General features: G+C 31.9%; 5 protein-coding genes across 10 annotated transcripts; 2 read left to right on the top strand and 3 right to left on the bottom strand.

Annotated features, from left to right (window-relative positions):
- Window positions 1–140: 140 nt before the first annotated feature.
- LOC109857846 (early endosome antigen 1) lies at window positions 141–5,487 on the bottom strand. 3 transcript variants are annotated; one of them, XM_020434593.1, is made up of 17 exons: window positions 5,391–5,487; window positions 5,050–5,246; window positions 4,746–4,882; window positions 4,541–4,645; window positions 4,287–4,435; window positions 4,016–4,192; window positions 2,999–3,309; window positions 2,663–2,850; window positions 2,328–2,549; window positions 2,132–2,176; window positions 1,834–2,059; window positions 1,590–1,738; window positions 1,397–1,498; window positions 1,088–1,297; window positions 827–1,000; window positions 608–757; window positions 141–503 (listed from the first exon to the last, which is right to left on the bottom strand). In XM_020434593.1, exons 2-17 carry the CDS (start codon window positions 5,240–5,242, stop codon window positions 306–308), a joined length of 2,736 nt encoding a protein of 911 aa, XP_020290182.1. In that variant the 5' UTR covers window positions 5,243–5,246; window positions 5,391–5,487; the 3' UTR covers window positions 141–305. The 3 variants fall into 3 exon arrangements, with proteins under 3 accessions (XP_020290182.1, XP_020290171.1, XP_020290190.1); XM_020434582.1 differs by having other exon boundaries at window positions 827–1,009; XM_020434601.1 differs by lacking the exons at window positions 5,050–5,246; window positions 5,391–5,487 and having other exon boundaries at window positions 827–1,009; window positions 4,541–4,605; window positions 4,746–4,832.
- Window positions 5,387–6,464, bottom strand: LOC109857785. The gene is made up of 3 exons (XM_020434478.1): window positions 6,235–6,464; window positions 5,662–6,039; window positions 5,387–5,530 (listed from the first exon to the last, which is right to left on the bottom strand). The coding sequence occupies exons 1-3, from the start codon at window positions 6,238–6,240 to the stop codon at window positions 5,387–5,389; spliced, it is 528 nt and encodes a 175-aa protein (XP_020290067.1). The 5' UTR covers window positions 6,241–6,464.
- A 694-nt stretch (window positions 6,465–7,158) lies between these two features.
- Window positions 7,159–10,799, top strand: LOC109857839 (E3 ubiquitin-protein ligase RFWD3-like). The gene is made up of 3 exons (XM_020434568.1): window positions 7,159–7,361; window positions 7,593–7,766; window positions 7,859–10,799. The coding sequence occupies exons 1-3, from the start codon at window positions 7,352–7,354 to the stop codon at window positions 9,319–9,321; spliced, it is 1,647 nt and encodes a 548-aa protein (XP_020290157.1). The 5' UTR covers window positions 7,159–7,351; the 3' UTR covers window positions 9,322–10,799.
- Window positions 10,800–11,123: 324 nt separating this feature from the next.
- LOC109858007 (ubiquitin-conjugating enzyme E2-22 kDa) lies at window positions 11,124–14,441 on the bottom strand. 2 transcript variants are annotated; one of them, XM_020434869.1, is made up of 5 exons: window positions 13,072–13,153; window positions 12,538–12,690; window positions 12,213–12,295; window positions 11,923–12,086; window positions 11,124–11,859 (listed from the first exon to the last, which is right to left on the bottom strand). In XM_020434869.1, the coding sequence occupies exons 1-5, from the start codon at window positions 13,135–13,137 to the stop codon at window positions 11,720–11,722; spliced, it is 606 nt and encodes a 201-aa protein (XP_020290458.1). In that variant the 5' UTR covers window positions 13,138–13,153; the 3' UTR covers window positions 11,124–11,719. The 2 variants fall into 2 exon arrangements, with proteins under 2 accessions (XP_020290458.1, XP_020290468.1); XM_020434879.1 differs by lacking the exon at window positions 13,072–13,153 and adding an exon at window positions 14,149–14,441 and having other exon boundaries at window positions 11,127–11,859.
- LOC109857988 (ribose-phosphate pyrophosphokinase 1) lies at window positions 13,309–22,926 on the top strand. Of its 3 annotated transcripts, none has more exons than XM_020434824.1 (7): window positions 13,309–13,471; window positions 15,879–16,086; window positions 16,849–17,032; window positions 18,053–18,112; window positions 21,358–21,581; window positions 21,664–21,997; window positions 22,119–22,926. In XM_020434824.1, the coding sequence occupies exons 1-7, from the start codon at window positions 13,405–13,407 to the stop codon at window positions 22,209–22,211; spliced, it is 1,170 nt and encodes a 389-aa protein (XP_020290413.1). In that variant the 5' UTR covers window positions 13,309–13,404; the 3' UTR covers window positions 22,212–22,926. The 3 variants fall into 3 exon arrangements, with proteins under 3 accessions (XP_020290413.1, XP_020290422.1, XP_020290431.1); XM_020434842.1 differs by lacking the exon at window positions 13,309–13,471 and adding an exon at window positions 14,532–14,617; XM_020434833.1 differs by lacking the exon at window positions 18,053–18,112.
- The last annotated feature ends 29 nt before the right edge of the window (window positions 22,927–22,955 follow it).

Here is a 22,955-nt window from a genome sequence, read left to right on the forward strand (position 1 = left end):
TGCGACAAATACGCGCAAAAAATTAAATAATCGTCATACACTGTATAAATTTTTTTTTATGTATCGCGTAGCTTTACATGTTTAAAAAAAAAAAAATCTCGATAGTGTCAGTATGTAATGACAATTATAAAAAAAAAAAAAATACATCTATATAATATTTATCTCAATCAACTTTGTCAGAATATTATAATATTTGAAATATACACACGCGCAATACAAAGGTGACGTCAAATAATTTACTCTTCAATTTCGTTGTTTTTATCAAAAATACATATACCGTTATTGAAAGACAATTGTATATATCTTTAATAATTACAATCGCACGAATCATCTGGTAAAACGCTTGCCAGAGCAGTTGTCGGCGTCTCTCCTTGGCCGATGAAGATATTGCTGTAAGAAGTCTTCAGATAGTTCACGTGACCTTGCAAGGATTTTATGCGACCTTGCGCGTGTTTAAACGCTTCATTCAAGTTATTTATTTGACTTTGCATCTTTTGTCGGATCTATACGCCATTACCAAAAAACGATTCCATAAATATATCTCTGTCTTCATTTGCGTTTTTCTTATTTTTTTCTTTTTATTATCGCGCATATTCATAATCGTTACCTCATCTCTATCTCGTTGAGCAGCTCTCGCAGTTGCTCTGCACTGTGCCAATTGTCTTTCCATCTCGGCGATCTGACCCTGCATCGTTTTTCGCATAGTTTCACATCGTTCTTTCGTTCTCACTACTTGTCGAGCCGAATCTTCCCTTATCTTATACAAAAACAAACAAAAAAGACATAAATATTTCTAAACAAATGTCTGTCATGATGTCACGCATACCTGCTCCAACATCGAGGATAACTGCACATTCTCGTGCATTTTCTCGTCAATGCTCTTTTGCAATTGCGCTCTGTGTTCTTCACTTCGTGTCAATGTGTTTTTCAGTCTTTCATTTTCATGTCGCAATTCGCTGCACTTTTTTTCTATTTCATCAACTTGAGTAGATCCTTTTTCCTTTTCATTCTACATAAAGTCACAATCAGCTCTCTTAAAGATAAGGAAGTTTATTAAAAAAAAAAAAGAAAACTTATCAATTACAACCTGAAACGTCAGATGTTCAGTACGCAACACGTCTAATTCATTTTGTAAGCTTTGAATTTGGTCTTTACACCCCAATAATTCCCGTGACAAATCCTCACAGTTCCTCTCGGCAACTAAGCGCATCTGCTGCGCCTCTTGCATCTTCATTTGCATTTGTTTCAACATATCGGGCAATGGCGCAAGTTCGGCTAATTTCTCTTGGAACTGATTCTGTTTGCATCGTTAACGCGTGCACGCGTGTATATATATATATATATATAATAAAGATATAATTTGAAAAAAAATTGTAATAATATTGTGCGATAATACTTTAACACGTCCAATCTCCAAAGTAACATTCTCGTTCATTCGCGCATTATCCATTTCCATAAGATCTAGCTGTCTCCGCTGTTCTTCAACTTGTTCTTGAGCCTAGAATTTATTTCCATATCGCTTTTACATCCTTGAAAATAAATAAATCGAACACACAAACATTTGTAAATAGCAAAATAACAATACAAACTTGCAAGTATTTATTGCGATAGCTCTCCAATTGTGCAGCTTGGTCTTGAATCAAAGAACGAAGTTCTTCTAGCTCATCTTGTGATTCTCGGAAACGTTGTTTTGCTACAATTAAAGCCTGTTCCTGTTCAATTAGTTGTTCCTTAAGACCTGTCTCAAAATTGATTATTTTTTTTTTATACATTATTTTACACGTGTTAATCATTCTTCAAAACATTTGTATTGTAATATAGAGAAAAAAATACCTTCATATTTGTTCTTCTCAGTTTCTAGTAGCTTTAATCGTTCTTGAGCATCTATCAATTTTATCTCCATTCGTTCTTTCTCTTCATTCGCGTCGCGTGACTCCTGTTTCAACTTTTCCGCTTCTGTTCGCATGCACGATACTTCGCACAATTTGCTCTTGTAATCATCTTGAAGTCGAGCATACTGTTCGCGAAGATCGCTTAATTGTTGCTGAATTGAAGGACCCTTTATAGCAAATATATTTACGTGATTATTCATAACGTGTGAACCCAATTTTATTTTCTATTCTATCCTTACCATAGTCCCGTTTGTAAAAGAATTGGAACCGATCGGAGCTGTAACCTACATATAAGTGGTAAATTTTATTTTATTAAATTTGTATATCGGGATGAGAAGAGTAAATTAAAATATCGCGCGACTTATAACTAAAATTAGTCATTTAAATACAGAGAAAAGTAACGGATTTTGTACCAGTACAAACGGACAAATTTACCTGAATAGCTCCCGCTGGTACAGGCACTTTCGACGAAATAGACGTTACAGGAAGCCCTGGTGTAATTGTCGAAGACGGAGGGCAACAAGTGCAAGGTGCACAAGGTCCTGTGCATTTAAGCAATTTACGTTGTTGGTGCAGTTGCTGTCGCTCCCGTTGTACGTTCGCTAATTCCATCTGCATGGTGTGTACTTTACTCTCCATAGTATCTAATTGTTGTTTCTGAACAAGTCATGAGAGAACAAGTCATATAAAATAAAGAATAGTTATTTAAACTTTTTTATAATATGTAATATTTATACACATATATAAAGAATCTTAAAAATAAAACTTACCAACTGTTTAGTACTCGTGCTGCAAGAAACGAGTTTATCTTCCAATTCCGCAGGACATATTCCTTCGGAAATCATAGGCTTAACAACGACTGGACTTCGGGAATACATTTCTTTATTTTCTGAAGTGTTGTCGTCTATGTTACGTTGATCTTCTGTTTTCGATCCACCTCCTGTAAGTCGCGGGGAGCCTGTAAAATTAAAGAAATAGGAAACCGCGATATATATATATATATATATATTATTGTCAAGTATTTTTTTCAACAAAAATATACAGAATTTTTTTTGTTAATTTTGCTCTAACAATAAATTACGTGTGTTAGTATACCATTATCTTACAGTATACAGTTTTTGGTGGTGACGAAGTACCAGCAATCTGTGACTGAGGACATTGGCGTTCGTCCCGAGGCTGCGCGCTGACATACAGACGCGGTGATGTCAACGGTGTTGACGGACAAGATGAAATGACACCCGGACAGGTGTAAGAGCAAGTAGATTTACTTGCTCGCTGATTCAAACTAGCCACAGTTTGTTTCAAAACTTTATTTTCTTTGACAATTATGCGCACTTCTGTTTGCAAGTCACATACCTTCTTCTGCAAACTTTCAACGGCCGTATCTTTCTCTAATAAAGCTTGTTCTAGCTTGTATCTATTTTAACAAGATTGTTTTGTACAATTTAGATTTTTTGTTTGTTTGATACTAAATTCTAATGAGACAGAAAAACGTTTAAAATATATATCTGCATGTTTCAAGACCGAAATTACCAACGTTTAAACATACGCTTAATTCATTGCTACGAGACGACATAAGATCAAATTATTTATGGATGACATATGACATATGACATGTTTTCACGTCTGAAAATATCGTCAAACTGTTGTCGAGGAAACCGTATAATTTTTAGTATTTATTCGATATTCTACTATTATATAATATATAATATGTATAGATTGCGTTCCGATATTCACTGCCAGTACTAAAAACCTATACTTCACGTCACATGTGCTATAGATTTCTGGCAGTGAATAACGGAACATAGCCATAATATGAACTAAAAATATATTTTGAATGTTTTCGAAAAAACTCGATTAATTTTGTTTTGTTTTCTATAAATAAAATTATAAATAAATTTATTTCCTATTTTTTTCTATTTCGGAGATCTGTGAGTGAAAATTTACAAAACAAATATACAATTAAACTTAATCATGTGTTGTCATCCTTGTATATACATCATGATTTTTTGCATATAAAAATTTATATATAAATTTTCTCTTTCTATAAAATTATACGTATTTTTTTTTAGCAAGTAGAATGTATAATATACAAGAATGTATAATATACAAAAAAAGCTCACTTGCCACCTTCGAGTTGCACATTTTCTTCAACCAGTTTTTCTTGCATCGTTAACGATTCTGTTAATTTATCAGTTAACTTTTCTAAACATTTTTCTCTTTCTTTTTGTTCATTATTTGCTAACACAATTTTTGGCAGATCAGTTTCTGTGTAGCCGCAGACAATTACTCTTGGAAGTCTAATTGTTAGAGGTACGTAAAGAATACAAAATTTCAAATAATTTGGACTTTATTAATTGAAAATATTTTTACAAATTAACTTTAAAAATTTACTTATTTTCGGGATATTCCACTCGTGGAATATCTTCCTCTAAAAGTTTTTGGAACGGTTCTATATCTCTTTCTTCTTTCTCAACGTCTTCTTTTTTTTCTACAATATCTAATTTTAAATTTTCCATTTCTCTAAGCATTTCTTGACGCGTCTAAAATATATTTGTTGCATGTTATTTTAACAAATATAGCTGTTTCTTTATTTTGTTAATACAATATGCAGAATTGCGTATATCGAATAAATATTTCTCTAATACCTCATGCAACATTTGCGTCAAGCCATCAAGTTCTTCGAGTTTGAGCATAAAAAGAGTTTGTTTTTCTAGAATCATAAATCCGTCATGTTTTGTTAATTCAGGCTTCTATAAATTAAAAAAGATTAAATTATTTTGTTTCTTAATAATGATATGTAATATTTGTAGGAATTTAGTAACGGTAATCAATATAACAGTAAAATATTACCTCTGAGAATTCTACTATTTCGTTCTTTAATTCTTGAATTTCATCAGCCAGTGTAATGCACATCTTATCTATTTTTTTTAATTCTTCGATTGCTTTATCAGTGAAAAGAATTTCTGGTTCTTCTGGTATTTCTTCATCTATAATTTAAATTTTAATAAATTATAATTTTAATGTAATAATTTTAAAACATAATTAGAGATATATTGTTCATTACAAAAGAGATACATTTTTTATTACAAAAAATATTAAACAAAACTATATATATCTTTTATAACATCTGATAAGACAGAAGACAAAGATGTACCTTGAAAATCACTCTCGGCTTTATCTTCGATTTTATCTTCCTTGTCTTTATAGACATCTTCAGTTATCTCGGCTGCTGCTTCCGCAGCATCTTTTACTGGTGTCGTTATGACACTTTCAGATTTTGATTCATTTTCTTGTTCTTCCGATTTCTCTTCTTGTATTTCCAGAATTTTTTCTTTGTTGTCAGTCATATTTCTACATATGTATATAAAATTATTATTTCAATTTTTGTATTATATATGTTTTATATTTATATATTATATATATACAGATATATATTTACATATGTTTACAATACAATGTAAACACGAAATACATGCCATGAAATAAACTTATTACCTTGAGAAACTTTGTTGATTCTGTGTTAAATTATTTTTTTGTAATTCTTGCACAGAATCTGATATTTTTATCTCAAGTACTTCGCTCGTTTCTATTTTGTTTCTTGTCCTCTCTTTATTTTTGTTTGAACATTCATCGAACTGAAACAGTTAGAGTATCCTTGTATTTATCGTACTTTCAATCAAAAGTAGCTTATCCTTTTGTTATTGTTTTTTTCACGGTAGATAAAATGAAGAAAGGAAGACGGATCTTAGGATTTATAAAAGCATACTGGTGGTTCGGGCGGTTCGAGATCCGTTCGTGGCGAGAAAGATTGCAGAAATAACGTTTCCACAACAGGTTCTGATTTTGTAGTATTCAACGTTTCAATCGATTTTTCTTTGTGATAATTAAATGCTAAAGAGTATACATTCTTTAAATTTAAAGTTTTCTTCAAGTCGAAGAGCGATTCCAGGAAATAAAACGCGTCTTTTTTTAAATACGGCGCGTCGTTGCAATTTTTATTTTTTTGTTGAAGCTTAGTGTAGCTTCGTTTCGAATTTCGAACTTTTGAATCATCAGTGTTTCTTGTTTTACCTAGAAAACGTTCGTGCGTTTGAGAATATTTCAGTGAAGGCAAATAATTTTTCACACAACCGTGCCGTCGTTTCTGCAATAAGAGAAATTGACAAAAGTGTTATCATGTTATGTAATACTCTTTAACATTTTTTTTTTTTTTTTTTTGTATACTGATAAGACTGTTTTTTCAGTATTAATTATGATACATGTATGTGTTTATGTAGTATATCGTGTGTATATATTTTACGTAAAAAAATATTTTATTTAGAAAACGTTATAATTTTACCTTCATATTTTTACCTTCGATTTGACACCGATTTAATCGATGAAATATATAATGATTTATGCGAATAACCTACAAAATGTTGATATTTCTTCTGACGAAGTTACAAATACAATTTGAGTATATATAATAAAAAAAGACTTTTTGTGTGCAATCTTCGCAACAAGCAAAGATTTGTATATATACGTTATAATATAAAAAAAAGAGAGTAAGTTTTACACACGATGTCATACACACTGTCACATTTATATCAAATATATGATCGTGTATGTGCTATATTGTAAAATTTCAAAGTTGTCTTTCTGATGAAGCGTACGTCAATTATTTTTCAATAAGTTATGTTTGTGAATAAATAGTACCGCGCTTTTTTTTTTTTATTATCTGAATATTATCGACAAGATTTCTTTTTTTATCATGTTTTTTAAAAAACAAGAAACTCTTGTATTATAGTAAATATCCTTACATATATTTCCAGATAGAAGAATGAGAGCGGTCACGGTCATAAGAAAATGTGTAAGGCCTTGTTTATGCGAGCAATAACCGTTAACTTATGCCGGAACTTAGTAAGGTTCAACTATAGGATTTCAATACTTCTGTTTATACTTATGCATTTGGCAATTTCGTATTCGGCGGTTCTCGCTTGTATGCGTATCCCCACCACGTCGGTGTTCTCATAGCACGGAATAGAACCATGTCCGCGAAAAGCGATTACACATTTTCTTACGGCCGTGACCGCTCTCATTCTTCTCTCTGATATTACATATATACATACATACATACATATATCTAATTTATATAACTAAATACACAAACGTATTTAATAAAATATTAAATATTTCATAAAACTATAAAAAAAAAAAAACATCCCGTCCCAGTAACCAATGGTTACCGATAGAGTTGTCGTATTTGTCATTTTTATGGATGATACGTCAGATGGTAGCAGTTGCGAAGAAAAAGACACCGCTGAGTATCTTCTACTGTTGATTTGTTCTTTTTTTAAAAAAATAAATTAATATGTTAAATTGTTCGATTAAACATTAGTTTGATTATTTAAATGCTGTTTAATCGATCTATTAATTTAATATCATTGATATAAGATTAACTACAAGATAAAGAGGTTATGGATAACAGTGAGTACAACTAAATTTGTTGTGTATATTTTGTATATTTATTGTTTACATATAACATACTATCATATATGTGTATATATAATATACTTTTTATATATAAAATTACATATATTGTATCGAGTTTTTATACAGAAAGATAACACATGACTTTTTCTAATTAAAAATATTTGATTTGCTTAATTTTGTAACACAACAGTTTTTAAATTCACAAAATATACAAAACTGTTATAGATGAAAATACAATGCAAATAGAAGATCAAGCTGGAGAAGTTGAACACAATATGATTTTACAGCATGATCATGGAACACCAGAAGGTTCTAACAATGATAATGCACAAGATCCTACTAATGATAATGTACAAGATAATGACAAAAATGAAATTGTAGCTAAGAGTTCACAACAAAGTATATTTCATAATAACTTTCTTATTGTTTTTTTGTAAAAATACTTTTTACAAAAAATTATATTTAACTACAAATAAAATTTTAATTTACAGCAAATGAAATAAATCTTGATGTCTCAGAAGTAGACTCTGACCAAGCATGTCCGATTTGTATGGAGCAATGGACTAGTTCGGGAGAACATCGTTTATGTTGCTTACGTTGTGGACATCTGTTTGGATATAGTTGTATTATCAGATGGCTACAACATTCTAATAGTGCAAATCGATCTTGTCCACAGTGCAAAGCAAAAGCTTCAATGAAACACATTAGAACTTTATATGCAAAAAAACTTACAGCAATTGACACTTCGGAATATGATAAATTGAAGACAGAATTGAAAAATGTATCAGCTGAGAAAAAACATATAGAGATGGAATTATCACAGCACGTTGTTCGTCAAAGAATATACGAGAGTCAGTTGGACAATATGAGGAAACGCGTCACTGAATTAGAAAGTCAATTAGAAAATATTCCACATAAAAGTCAAGATGTTTTAAATCTCTCTAGAAAGTTTTATTTAGACCGAACTATAGAGATATGCAAAGAGAATGGATGCCGTGTCTTAGACTATAATCCATGGTATAAAATTCTAGCTGTTTCTCAAAAATCAATAAACTCTCTGTTTAACGGATACGGTATAAGAAAAATTGACTGTGAATATTTCAACGTACGGCAATTTGTTTGCTTGCATCTTGGTGTTATAAGAGATCTAACTTTTCATCCTACGCAACCCACGCTTCTTCTTAGCGTTGGTTTCGATAAATATGCTAGGCTGATGGACATTCAAAATAATATGACAGTACACACATACCAAACAGAATGTTCACTTTGGAGTTGTTGTTGGTCAGGTGACAATCCAAACATATTTCTAACCGGCGCGCAAAATGGACTTATTAGTCAATTCGATATTAGACAGACTTCTGGTGCTGTAAGAATCGTTGACGATCGTCACGATGTGTCACCGGTTGTATCAATGGCAATGGTTCCACCGAATCCCAACAGTGGTATAAGTAGAGGTGGATTTGTAGCGTGTAGTTTAAATACATGTTACGCGTACGAAGTTAAAGACGCTGTGTACGTACCCAAGCAGATACTCTTGGAAGGCCCCTTCATCTCGGTGCGCTATGATGCAAAGCATAATCATTATCTTATATCATCTCGTCCCAATCCCAGACAACTGCAGGCGAGACACACAGTATGTACTTTAGAAAAGAATGCAGATTTTGACACAATCTATTGTAACACTATACATACATTGCGTGCTGGAAATACTCAACAGCTTTTATCTCGTCCGTGTTACTTGTATACGGAAAATGATACATTAGTCGCAGCGTATGCAGAATCAAGCAGCAATATATCATTATGGAGTACAGCGAATGGCTCACAATTGCATGGTCTTCCCGTATCGGATCCTGTTATGGATTTATGCTCATTTGAAGCTAACAATAATTTATTTTTAGCTACTCTTTCTTCAAGGAAATTGAGACTATACAATTATGGGCACAAATTGACATAAAGTACAAATCAAAAATAATACACAATCTGCCTCGTTGCTTGCTGTATGTGTGTATATGTGTGATATCTATCTTAAGCCGTGATCGAATATTTCTTTTTTGATATAATATATATTATGTGTATACAAGACTGTGTGAGAGTTAATTTTTTTATACATAATGTACCTACTATATCTCACATATACATATCTCTTATCTTTCTTTACATACAACTTTGAAGTAAAAATGAATAAATGTTTGTCTAATTTCACACTTATCTTTTTAATATAAATGAATTTTATTTTTATTATTTTTCTGTATATGTTTGTGTTAGTTTACATACTTGGAATTCAAACAGATAGTTACAATCTGAAAATACAAAGTTTTATGATGAAAAACTAATTATTCTTTAAATACTGTTCAGATTTAGACTAATCTGAAAATTCGTTTTACTAATATAGTTAATCTTGTAAAGAATGTGTTTATCAAAATTATATAATGCTGTACATAGTAGGAAAATATCTGTAGAAAGACAGAGTCCAGTCAGAACAATGAAAAAAAGAAGTATTTATTTTTTTGTAATATTGAACATTACAGTGATTTTTAAAACATCAAATAGAACGTCAGAAACATCCACAAATAATATGAATGATTGTGTATTTTGCGAGCTGAATATGTGAAAGAAATTTGATTTAGTAATTGATGCTATATGTATAGCGAATTGCTGACAATATGTAAACATGAATACAATACACTGAAGCTGTAGTTAAGCTTCATCCTTTCATAATACAACACACATTTAACATCTGATTGTACATAAAATTATGCATTTCTGCGTCATATACATTATTATACAAATGATACTAATTAAATTTTCATCTCTTTCTAAACAAACATCACTCTCTGTGTGTGTCTGTGTGTATGTGTATGTATGTATTTGATAATTTTATAAATTAGTTACCAAAAAAACAAGTAATCTGTTGTTTTTTTAGTTAAAATCGAAAGTAATCTAATTTTTTTCTTTAAACCTTTTCCACAATTGTACATTTTAACGTCTGCAGTTTAGTATTAAATCAAATTGTAAATTTATACATAAATGCTATTTATGTTTAAATCTGGAATGTACACTACGTGATGCAAATACAAAAAGATTGACAGAATATGTACATGTAAGAATACATATCCATGAAATGTGTGTGATAAGAGGCAATTTCATCACCTCACAAGCCAACGTGAATAATGTACAAAAGTATAAAGTATTAACACAAAGTGAAATTAAGTTTAGAACTTTTTTTATACAAGCATACACTTCAATAATATACAATCAGATTTGCTCTCAAATTACAGATTCTCTATTTTAAATCTATCAAAAAACTAAAAAAAGAAAGAATTATTTTTTTGCACATATTTATATACTATCTATATATAAAGGATATACATACATCCTTATTTCTGCACAATTATAAATCTAAGTGATGAAATTACTTAACGATTATTTAATTACACAAGTATCAAATAGAAAGACCTACACAAAAATTGTGAATTTTTATACAGTATGGATTGATATATATCATGAAAAACTAAATTGAAAAATATATTTTTGCTGTATTTTGTAATTTCAAACAATCTTATTTGTATACATTTTCGGTTTTGTCCTTTTTTTTTATTATATTTACTAAAGAGAGATTAATTCTATGTATAAAAATCGAGAAAACAATTATATTATTTTTATTATACCTGTGAAACAGTTAGCACAAAATTACAAATGCAGATACTTTTTTTTATATTATTGACAGATAATATAAAATTTATATAGAAACTGCACTCAAAATTAATATATTAATATAACCACACACTCTTGAAAAGATACAAAGTACATATACATATATAGCAAAAAAAATGCAGTTTTTTGTATAAAATTTATTTAATTCATATAAATTTGATTCAATTTAAACACAATTAAAAATTAAAATTAGTAACACATTAAACTATTACATAGAATGGAAAAGTGGACAAGTAAAAATTAAACGTTATCTTAACTTTGAATTTTTACATCACGTTATTAGAGAAATTTTACTATTGTTTCTTTTTGTTTTTTAAATCAATAATATGAAAGTTTACTTGTGTTACATAACATATTGTTTACAAAATGTTCCTAATTTAACTAACGTATGCTGTAATTTTTATTATTTTCTCAATTTCTGTCTATAAACTTAAATAAATTGGTGGATATTGTTTTGCAAAAATTGCTTTTCAAAATGATGTTTTTGCGTCCAGATATTGTCTTAAGTGCGAAATTCAATTTCTTTTGAAATAACATCACTGATGATACTTGAAAATGATATTATTACAAAGAAATTTTCAGTGACAGGATGATGTTTTTATAAATGTGACAGATTAGCTATGTCATGTTAGTTATCACTAACTGAAGAGGCAGTGCTCGGTGGCGCGTTCCAAGTCCCAATTATATGAAGACAAAGCAACTCTTGCATTATGTTCCTCAATTCCCATATCTGTTAATCTTCTTATTTTGTCATCTAAATCAGGCATTTTTGCTGGACCTACAAGCCAACACAAATCAAAAGGTTGTTCAACACCAATATGCGTGTAATTATAATACATACCACCTGCATATACAAATGTCCAATGTGTGGCAGTTTGCCTAAACATTTCGGGGTGTTCTTTATACTGTTTTGCTACTACAGCATCTTGAGGATCATCAGGTTCCGCTGCAGATAATAATGCTTGTAGTGACAGCAATACTGTACGTAAAGTCATTGCAGCAGCCCTTAGATACAAAAATAAAGTTTTTTAATTATGTTATAATTACAACAAGTTATATAGATACTCTTTGATTCTGAGATGTTATACACATACAACATATGTGTGTGTGAGTGATTTAAATAACACATACCATTGATCTTTTAAAATATCCAAACAGATGGCACCAGTAACAGAAGATATATTAGGATGCCATATCTTTGTTATAAAGCGTACCTATCAAACAAAAGTTTTTTATATTAGTTATACGATATACAAAATATCTTTTTGTCCAAAACCATTTTTACAGTTAATTTTAAAGGAATCAGATAGATTATAATCTCTTCTCTTATAATTGTGCATATTGCAATTAGAATTAATAGGTATTATTGAAAATAAAGAAAACAAATTGTTTTTTTTTTTTTTTTTTTTTGTTTTTTACAATCTTATATCTGTATTTCTTAAGAAAGTCAACTTACTTTGGGGGGATTAAAAGGATATGTTTCGGGAACCTTAATTTCCAGCACAAAATTACCACCTTCATATGGTGTGTCTGGTGGACCAGCAATCTCACCTTTTAATTCCGTGAGACTATCGTTGACTAATTCAACTTTAATCGCACATTTTGCTATCTATTAAAAATATCAAATAAGTAGAGCAGTAGAAAATTATAAAATTGTTACAAATTATGTATTAGTTTTAGTATATGCAATTTGAATATGTCAGACGACAATTTTCGTGTGCGTGTATTAATATACTAAATAAATTACTATCAATTATCATTCATTAGTCAAATAAATTACATTTATATACAGACTTATTTTTTACATACATAAACAAGTAGTATAAATTTTCATAGACAGAAAATATTGCTTTATTTATAGAATTTCAGAAAAATAAATGTTTTTTTTTTACAACAAACAATTGAATCGGGTTATGAAATTTATTTCTAGTCAGTGTACAGCGCACATATATACAAACTAAAATTGTTTTCTAATCGTTTTTTAACGTACGTCACACAACTTGTTTGTCTTGATCACTCTTTCGCAAAGATTGATTATGCAATCATGGATAGACATATTTGCGAGAATTAGATAAAAACAAATGTGTGTATTGCTAAAACTTTTCCACCACAGTCTGCTTGCGGTGCGCTACGTCATTGGCAATAAATGTTCAAAATAAACATGCAATCGACATAACCTGTGACATTTAAACGTGATAATAAAAAATTATCACGATTGCTAGTGACAATTCGAAACTGTTATGTTACTCGCGTTAATTCGACCGCCTTAGAAGCATGTGGAAGAAACATTTTATCACAGAAAATGTCAATGTGAGTACGGAAAATGAGCAATCTGAAAAAGTGTAAAGCCGCACGAGGATCTCACTGCAATCGAGATCCCAGACATCGCGGTGAGTATACACACACATCTAATATCTGTATTCATACGATTTAATTAGACTGTTGACATGGACGAACGGAGACATTTTTGCTAATTATTGCATCGTACATTGATGCATGTCATCCTCTGTAAATATACAGACACTATATGTTGTTCGCTAAAGAAAAACATAATTTACTCACAAAGGAAAACAATGAAACAAGAACACAAAATTATTTATCGTTATGCGCAAAAAATTTGTTAAAAATTGTTAAGTAATTAAAATCTCAGTAACGCGCATGTTTTACAAGACAAGGGAGGCATGATTCGCGAATTGAATGCTCTCTCGCATTGAGCGTGATATTTTCGAAAGAAAATTACAAAAGACCGTGTACGTAAAATGACAGTTGGGTAAACCGACACGTAAAAAGCAATCGAGCTTGTGCACAAATCTGTCAAGCGGCCGATAACACAAATCGGCGCTTTTTCTCAAGTCGCGTGCGAAATATTTCGGAATTTAAAAGCGCGTAAACCGCTTTTCATTCGCTGTGTACTTGGCGAAAGTTATACATACACATATATATGCACTTATTGTGTATACATGTATATATACGTGCGTATGTATATATATATATATATATATACATACGTAGAAAGCAGAAACGGAATTCGCATCTTCGGCCACGAATTTTTTTTTCGCTCACTCACCTCCTCGCTCTTTATAACCTCTTTAAATTCCCGTTTGATTCGCTGTGCCGCGATGTTTGCCATGGCTTCTGAATCGTAGGGGACGGTTAGCACGTTATCATTGTCACGTGAATAACCGTTAACCGGGTATGGCGTGTTGCTCGCCCCGTTGTCCTCAAAGATTTCGTTTATAAATTTTTCCACGCGATATCGCAAAATTTCGCCTGTCACCCAAAATTTCGCGTCACCCGCGGTCGAACCTAACCCGTGGTGTGTGGCAGAAACTCACGCCGTCGTTACATACACACGCACGTTTGTTACATATTCGATCAGCGCCACCGGCGCTCCATCCGTCCCGTATGTGTATACATATATATATATATGTATATGTATATACATAAGGGCCTCTGACCACTTGGTTTAGTTATGGGTTTTGGTGCGGTTGTGGCTCGCGGTGAATCCCAATAATTCTACAAGGACATAAGATCGAGTAAGATTTCTATGTGTTGTCATATAAAACCCAACTATTATTCTGTTGCGTTAATGTTAAAAACCGTATAATCGCTGTATATTTTTGGTGGTGAATGTGCATCAATTTGTCCATCTGAATGTGATGAGATATTTATCTATTTTTTTTTTTCAACGATCTGTATCGGGAAAAATCGATCTCTCTACGTACATATAAAATTTTTAAAAAATATATAATAAATTATTCTGCAAAAATAAAGTGTGATAACATATTATACGCAGACAGATTGGCAGCAAATTCACGAGACCGCAAACAGAAGTAGTAGTTAATAATCCGCATCAAGCTAGAAATCTATAGTCCTATGTAACGAGTGAGGTAAAAGATTTTTTTTATGTAGGATTGAGGAGAATATCGGAATGCAACCCTTAATACGCAGTTCCATCAACAGTTCGAGTCAATATTTTATCTGACGACAAAATCCGCGAGCAGATCTGCGTTAAGGTTTAGTTCCCATGTTGCTCAATTGGTCGATGAGGGCGCGGTACATCTCGATTAAAAAATTCGAATTTGTCGAGCGCAACGTCGTAAGTTCCACAATCGAAGGAACAGGCGCAAAAAGTGAACTCGCTCGCTGTGTCCCGCCCGCGCCTTTTGAATTTTATCTAAATTCACTCCTGTCCGTTGCCTTCGGCAAGCTTCTGTAACGCAATTTAGCTCCGATTGTGGCGGACATATGTGTCCTGATATTTCCGATCGAGATTCAAATTTTGTTTTTGGATTACAATCATCGTTTGTCGCGGAAAAAACTGTGAGAAAGGAACACATGTTCGGCGAGAGACGGAAAGCACGCGATTGTCTCAAAAGTAGTAGGAGACATGTAATTGTTGCGAACTCGAGTTGAGAGCATAAAAATAAATTTAAAACAAGGGCAGCCGAGAGAGATGGCGAGGACGAAAATGAGACAGAGCAACCGAATTGCGTCGTCGTGTTGTATTGATTATCGGCGACGCGCCGAGAGACGCCGCGCGGCCGATCAACGCGGCCAATGTCGCAACCGTTGATTTACGCAACGATATAAGATCGTCTCTCATATCTGAGATCATTTATTTTCCTCCGTAAGCAAACCGTAAAATGATATAACCCGGAGGCTTTGATAAGACTTTGTTTTTGACGCGTTAATACCCTGCGCGCGAGAGAGGCGGAGCGTAATTCGGTGTGACGTCACGTCCGCTTCGTCGGGCGATCGCCGATTGGCCAGACGTTACGGTGGTTTCTGTTGTAGTGATGCCTGTATCGCAGCCAGTACGAGCCAAGAGTTTGTTACGCGCAAACTTGGAAAATTCTCGCGTGAGAATCTTGCAAAGCAGGATGCCGAATATCAAGATCTTCAGCGGGACTTCGCATCCGGATCTGGCTCAGCGGATTGTGGACCGGCTTGGCATCGACATCGGCAAGGTTGTCACCAAAAAATTCAGCAACCTCGAGACATGGTAATGGTCGTTACAGATTCCGATTTGTTAACCACGTTATATTTGTCAATCGCGCTGAAGCCGTAAGCTCGCGACCACGTGTCATCGCACGCGCCGATCACATTCTTTCCGCTCCGGTGATTCTGATCGCTATCAGCAAACCATGGTGTTGTTTCGCCGTCTTTTCATTCTGCGCATTCATAAATTTTATAGCGTATTTATAGCATTCCTTTTGTCGAGTCGACGCTCCGAACAACCCCGTTACAAAGAGCAACCGCCACAAAGAAAAAAAATCAAATTGTAGTGGTTTTACAACACTCGATAGTCGCGTTCGCCGATTTGTTTTTAACACAATATGCGGCACGCGTGTATTCGCGATATTAAGATTTTTGGAACATGCGAACGTACACTAGTTGCAAATTACTTTGTTCCCGTGCTTCGCATACGCGACACGAACCGAAATATGCGAACGTTGCGGATTGTTGATTATAACTGAGAAGATCCTCATCATCATTTTTAGCACCGGAGTAATGTATCTATCAGTGCGGAGTTAGTACTCTGAATTTTTCATATTTATAGACGGTAAAATGTATTTTAGCTCGATATTTTTGTAAGTCAGTAACTACGATAATAACGATTCGTTCTCTATATAAAGAAAATTAAAAACGCGATCTTTAATCGAGTTTGGCATCGATATGTTGGAAGTTCTTATTTTTATATTCTTTTTTCGATTTTGATTTTTATAAAGTTGCCGAAAGTAATAATGCAATTAATAATATTTAGCGTGGAGATAGGGGAATCAGTTCGTGGCGAAGATGTGTACATTGTCCAAAGTGGAAGCGGCGAAGTGAACGACAATCTAATGGAGCTTCTCATCATGATCAATGCTTGCAAAATTGCCTCGGCATCTCGAGTGACAGCAGTTATTCCTTGCTTTCCATATGCAAGACAAGATAAGAAAGACAAGGTAAGAGAGAAAAAAATAACGATTGTTTAAATAAAAAAAATATTTGCGGTCTAAGTAGTTGAAATAACAAGCGTAATATTTTTAATAAAACAAAAACACTTGTAAATAATATTTATTTGATGACAACGCTATATTTATACGCTATATGTAATTTTAGTTTTAGTTTTTAATATAAAATAAAATTATTTTTATAGTATATAAGCACCACACACAATATTGAATTATTGTTAATTTGAATAAGTTATTACTGTTTTATAACATTTCTATCCATATGCACACAAAATACATAACGTTCTAGCAATTAAAAATAAATGTATGTACATACACTGTACAACACTTACATAATCATTGCATCATATTGTAGCTGTGTACCTGTATGACTGTACATAGATACATATTTGCTGCAAAATGATTCTTTTAACACCAGTTATTACTAATATAACCTTTGATCAATTCAATATTTAACATAATGATAGCCTACATACATACGAATACATGAATATTAATGCGTTTTTTTGATCATTTATTTAATGTTTTTTTGAACTTTATTTAATGACTTAAGACTAATGATATGATTTTCAAAACTACACACAATATGTGAACATATACATTTTTCAACAGTACTTAGGTGTGTCTCACAGTTATGCAAGTAGTGCATTATATCATGAATAGATAAAACGAAAGAGAAAGAGGTTTTAGTAATAATGAAAAAAATAGTAGTAATTTATAAGGAGCTTTTAGAGAAAATGTTTGTAAAGAGATAAGCCTTTTTATTATATTAAATAATAAGTAAATATGTGCTATGTATATATAAAGTTCAGTATTCATATTACTCTATGAATTACGTGCTATTAGTTCAAATAGAAAAATGTGTTTGTTTGGAAAACAAATTTTTTCAAGTTCACTTTCTGTTTAATGTTTTCTCGTTTAAGTTTTCTTTTGAGAAGTAAATATAACAAATGCGCGAGGAAAGGAAGAGGAAACACAATGGAGAATTTCTTTTATGTATTATCTTCACAGGGCGGTGATGGGGAAGACTCAAAAAAAATTGTGCTGAAGTCAAACGACTGGAAATTCAGGGTAACTTGCGGTGGTTCTTTTTTATTTGTTCTACATTTTTATATTTTTTTATATAGCTTTGCAACCGACCGGTGGGATAATATCATTTATACCAAACGCAAAAAACTCGATTTTCATCACCATATAAAATCCGCTTGTACTCTGCAGGCTTTGTCATTGGGCACCAGATAGTATAATTTATGTTACAAAAATTTCACTATTCGCTGATTATTGATCTTATATTTTATAGGATTCTTCAATAATATATATGTGTGTGTTTGTATGTATGTATCTTTTTCACTTTTGTAGAACAAATAAAACACGAATCAAAAGTGGAACCAAAAGTATAAGAATGTGCATAAAAAGATATATATATATACACACACACTACAGAAAGAGGGAAAAATATTAGATAATTTGCAAGCAAAAATGCATGAAGAATAAGTAAAGGTTGCAACATTTCATATATTGTAAATTTCAAAACAATTATACATAAACTAAATCATTTATATGTAATTCATCTCGTATATATGAAGCATGAGTTCAGTTTATGCGAGCAGTAATAATTCAGATTAATGTCATATATCAAAGTTTGTATTTTGAATCACATTCGATGCTTTTTTAGTATCAATACGTATATGTATATAGATATACGTATCATTGGTTTCTCGAAGTGTAAAAGAAAAATAGTATATATAAACATATGTGTAATATATTACACAGAATTATAATTTTCATCTATTTCCAATTACTAACGCAATCACACGAGATGTTTGTAATGAACTACATAGTAAATATTCTAGTTATCTCCAGCAATGCAAATGCACAAGTATTTGAAACATGTTCGATGATGACATAAGGTTATCAACTGGATGACTAACTGAACGTTGCAAAACTCGTGCTAGATTTCTTTCAGGGGGGTCTTCTGTGTTATTTTGCTGTCAAGATAATAACATTTACGCATTCAGTTTATTTCTTACGGACTCACTTATTTCTTCCCCCGATTATTTAGTTTTTTATTTATATACGCACGTGTACAAAAGAAAGATATTTTACTTCTATACATTCTCGGTATATAAAGTTCACAAACGGTAAAGTTTCTCACATTCAGATGGTAACATTATTCAAAATATTATATACAATGTAATAATCGTGTGTATTGCTTTATACTTACAAGAACACTCGTATAAAAGTTGGAGTTTTGATATCTCAAAAATGATATACAAAGAAATGACATATAATTTTAACTGCAAACATATGACATTAAAAGAAACAAAAATCCAAATTTGATGTAATTCGTGTGGTATTTTAGATTGACTGAATAAATTTCTTCAAGAGAGCTATCAGTATGTAACAAAATATCCATGAATGTCTGGTCTGGGTAAACTAATATGATAATATGGAATTTTCCTATTGTCATTCAATTGTTTACTTTTCTGTGTTTTTATCAAGTAAGCACTGATGGTAAAAAAAAAGATGAAAAATATGTTGCATGATAGATCATGATGGATGTGGAGATAAAAGACGTATGAGATTTATGCTTGGAGATAAAAGTGAGACATTTAGAGTCTATGTTTGGATATTGTTGAATCACAAATGGTCACTTTTGGAAACATCTTGAGTTTTTTTTTTATTCTCTTCATTACTTTTCTGTTTTCTTTGTGGCCTAAAAACTTTGAGAGAAAATTTGAAGTTTGACGTATTTGTATTTCAAGAATGTGCGAGTCGTCTCATGATCTCCCAGCATTCGAGCGTGGTGCTCCAACACAACTCTGCATCAAATAGAAAGCCGCCATTTGAAATATAAGCAGCGCCTTATGTTTCAAAATATTACAAAACAAAAGATATTCTTAATATTGTTAATTATTTATGTTTATAACATAGTAAAAATCAAAATTTCCACACACTGTGTTTTGTTTTATTTTTCTGAATAGTTGCGTGTTTTCAGGATATTCTGCCCGATCTGTCTACAGTGAGTATAATAGCAACGAGAGATTGTCGAGTGCAGCGTTTGCAATAATTCGATGAACCATTCGATTTGTAATTCGATTTGTACTTTTTGAATTCAAACAAGAATTTTCTTTGTAGGACTAACCAAACTTATAATATCGTTGCTATACAACACAGTGGTATCCCCATGATTGAATGAATGAATGAAACATTTGGTCACAAAGCATATTGATATCCGAATGAGAGGGCAAAATATTAATATAATAGCAGTACATTGTTGGCAATTATTATTACAGTGGGGTACGCACATGTTTCATTGGGTACTAATTTATATCGATGTCGATGTTATCGTCCGAATGCACTAATCAAGCCTTATCTCATTAACGCTTATACATATGTGATAGTATAGGAATGTCAATGAGTTACTTTGATAATAACTTGTGTTGTCAATAATCATGGGAAAATTATAAAACAATTATTAATAGCTTATTAATATATAACATAGTTATATTTTTTACTTCAGTACTAGTTTACTAAAACTGTTCCATTATTTGCGCACAATGCATTTCTCGATTTAAAAAAAAAACAATATACTAATACGAACATAATTTGCAACTGTGAATTATCTTCCTATCTATAAATGTTGCATAAATATATACACAATATTAAAGATGCACTCGCAATATTGACATAGTCGTTTGTTTAAACAAAAATTTATTTTTATCTTTATTGATGTGCATTTTTACGTCTATGTTACCAATGTTTGCCCTCTTGTTCATCTCCCGCCATCCTTTGCTACACGAGGGCAAAGGACCGAGATGCATTGTGTTTTGTTTTGCGTTCGTAATTTTTAGATAATTTGCTTTACTTTCTGTTGTTAAGAGTCTAACTGGGGTGCATTTGCAACAAGTTAGTTGTTTTCCTGTAAAATTATATTTTATGAATACACATTTCTTTTTAAAAAGAATAGTTTTTAGTACATGGCCATTGTATTTATATTTTGTCCCCTCCAAAAACAGATAATCTGTTTTGGTAATTATTACATTTTCCAATGTTTAGTATAAATCATCGTGTATATTTCTTTCTAAAAAGACATAGTTGAAACAGAGTATCGTTCAAAAAGATTTTTTTGTTTTTTTTTTAGTTTTGAATGTAATAAAATCTAGATTCGTGAATTTTTTTTCTTGTGATATAAGTTTGATATTGCTCATAAAGAATTTTAATTTTTTTAAATTGCAGGATATTTCCAGTTGCAAATGGACTTGAGGGACTCGTCTAAATTCTTGAAACTTATCTTATTGAAATGTGTTTTGCAGAGTCGCGCTCCGATTTCGGCAAAACTAGTGGCAAATATGCTTTCGGTAGCGGGCGCAGATCATATCATTACCATGGACTTGCATGCTAGTCAAATACAAGGATTTTTTGACATCCCAGTAGACAATTTGTTTGCCGAACCAGCCGTTCTCAAATGGATCAAAGAAAATATTTATGAATGGCGAAACAGCATCATTGTTTCTCCGGACGCAGGTGGCGCTAAGAGGTAAGCGAGATAATTTCTTAAAAAGAGAAAAAAGAGAATTTTATTGACGCGATATGTTGATCGTAACTCTTGTATTTTGCAGAGTCACGTCTATTGCTGATCGATTAAACGTCGAGTTCGCGCTTATACACAAAGAAAGGAAAAAAGCGAATGAAGTTGCCAGCATGGTATTGGTTGGAGACGTCAAAGACAGAGTCGCGATTCTGGTGGACGATATGGCTGATACCTGCGGTACTATTTGTCATGCAGCAGAAAAGCTGTTGGAAGCTGGAGCCACGAAAGTTTACGCTATACTAACACATGGAATATTCAGCGGTCCCGCAATTAGCAGGATTAACAATGCTTGTTTTGAAGCTGTAGTAGTGACTAATACTATTCCTCAAGATGGTCACATGAAAGATTGTCCAAGAATCCAGGTAAGTGTTTTTCTTGCAGTATAGAAATTCTTTTATTGCGATAATTTATATAGAGACGGAAGAAAGAAAGAGAGAAAGAGTAAGTGAATTTTAACGTGACACTAAATAAATTTTCTTTCAGTGCATTGATGTCTCGATGATGTTTGCTGAAGCCGTGAGGCGGACTCACAACGGTGAATCAGTATCGTACCTGTTTTCTAACGTACCGTATTAGACAAAAATTTTCCGTATATTGGAAAATCTGTGTAAGAAGAATGTATACTCTTTTTACATTTGTTTATTGTTAGTCATATAAGAATAGTTTCATTTATCTGCTAGCCAGCGGGCTTATTCTAGAACTTTTAACGTATACGTTATGAATTTTTGGTGCAAAAAGTAGCGCAACGATACGTTAACGATAATGAAATTATCGCTATAAGTTACAGAATAAGAAGGCTGGTACACACATTTCTGTATCCTAATTCTAAATTGAGATTGTTATCTATTTTTTCATGAACTTTATGAGTATGATGACAGTATCGATATATGAAACTACAATACATTTTTAGAAAATTTAGATATAATATGTACATATAAGGCGGTTTTTCCTTTGAAACTTAATAGTCTAAAGATATTCTCAATTTTTACAAACAATAGTAAGAATGCATAATGCTTTTGTGTGATTGAAATTTCGAACTTTATTAAAATCTTAGTGCAGTGTTGTAATTTACAACAAGTAGCATCGTTTAACAAAAATATAAGAGAAGAATCGATCTGTATTGAACTTTAGAAATCGAAATATTTGTAAACTATAAGTATCATAAATGCACATAATATTCGCTTACTGTGTAATTTGCTACCACGGACATCCCGTGTTTAGACAAATTTTAGATCTGCAATATCTGTATAAAAAGATTTTCTAATTAAAATTTGATAATTTTCATAAATTATATGCAAAACTAAACTAAGTTTATCGCGA

The sequence above is a fragment of the Pseudomyrmex gracilis genome, unplaced genomic scaffold (assembly GCF_002006095.1).
Source record: "Pseudomyrmex gracilis isolate BER0280 unplaced genomic scaffold, ASM200609v1 scaffold_5, whole genome shotgun sequence".
Lineage (NCBI taxonomy): Eukaryota > Metazoa > Arthropoda > Insecta > Hymenoptera > Formicidae > Pseudomyrmex > Pseudomyrmex gracilis.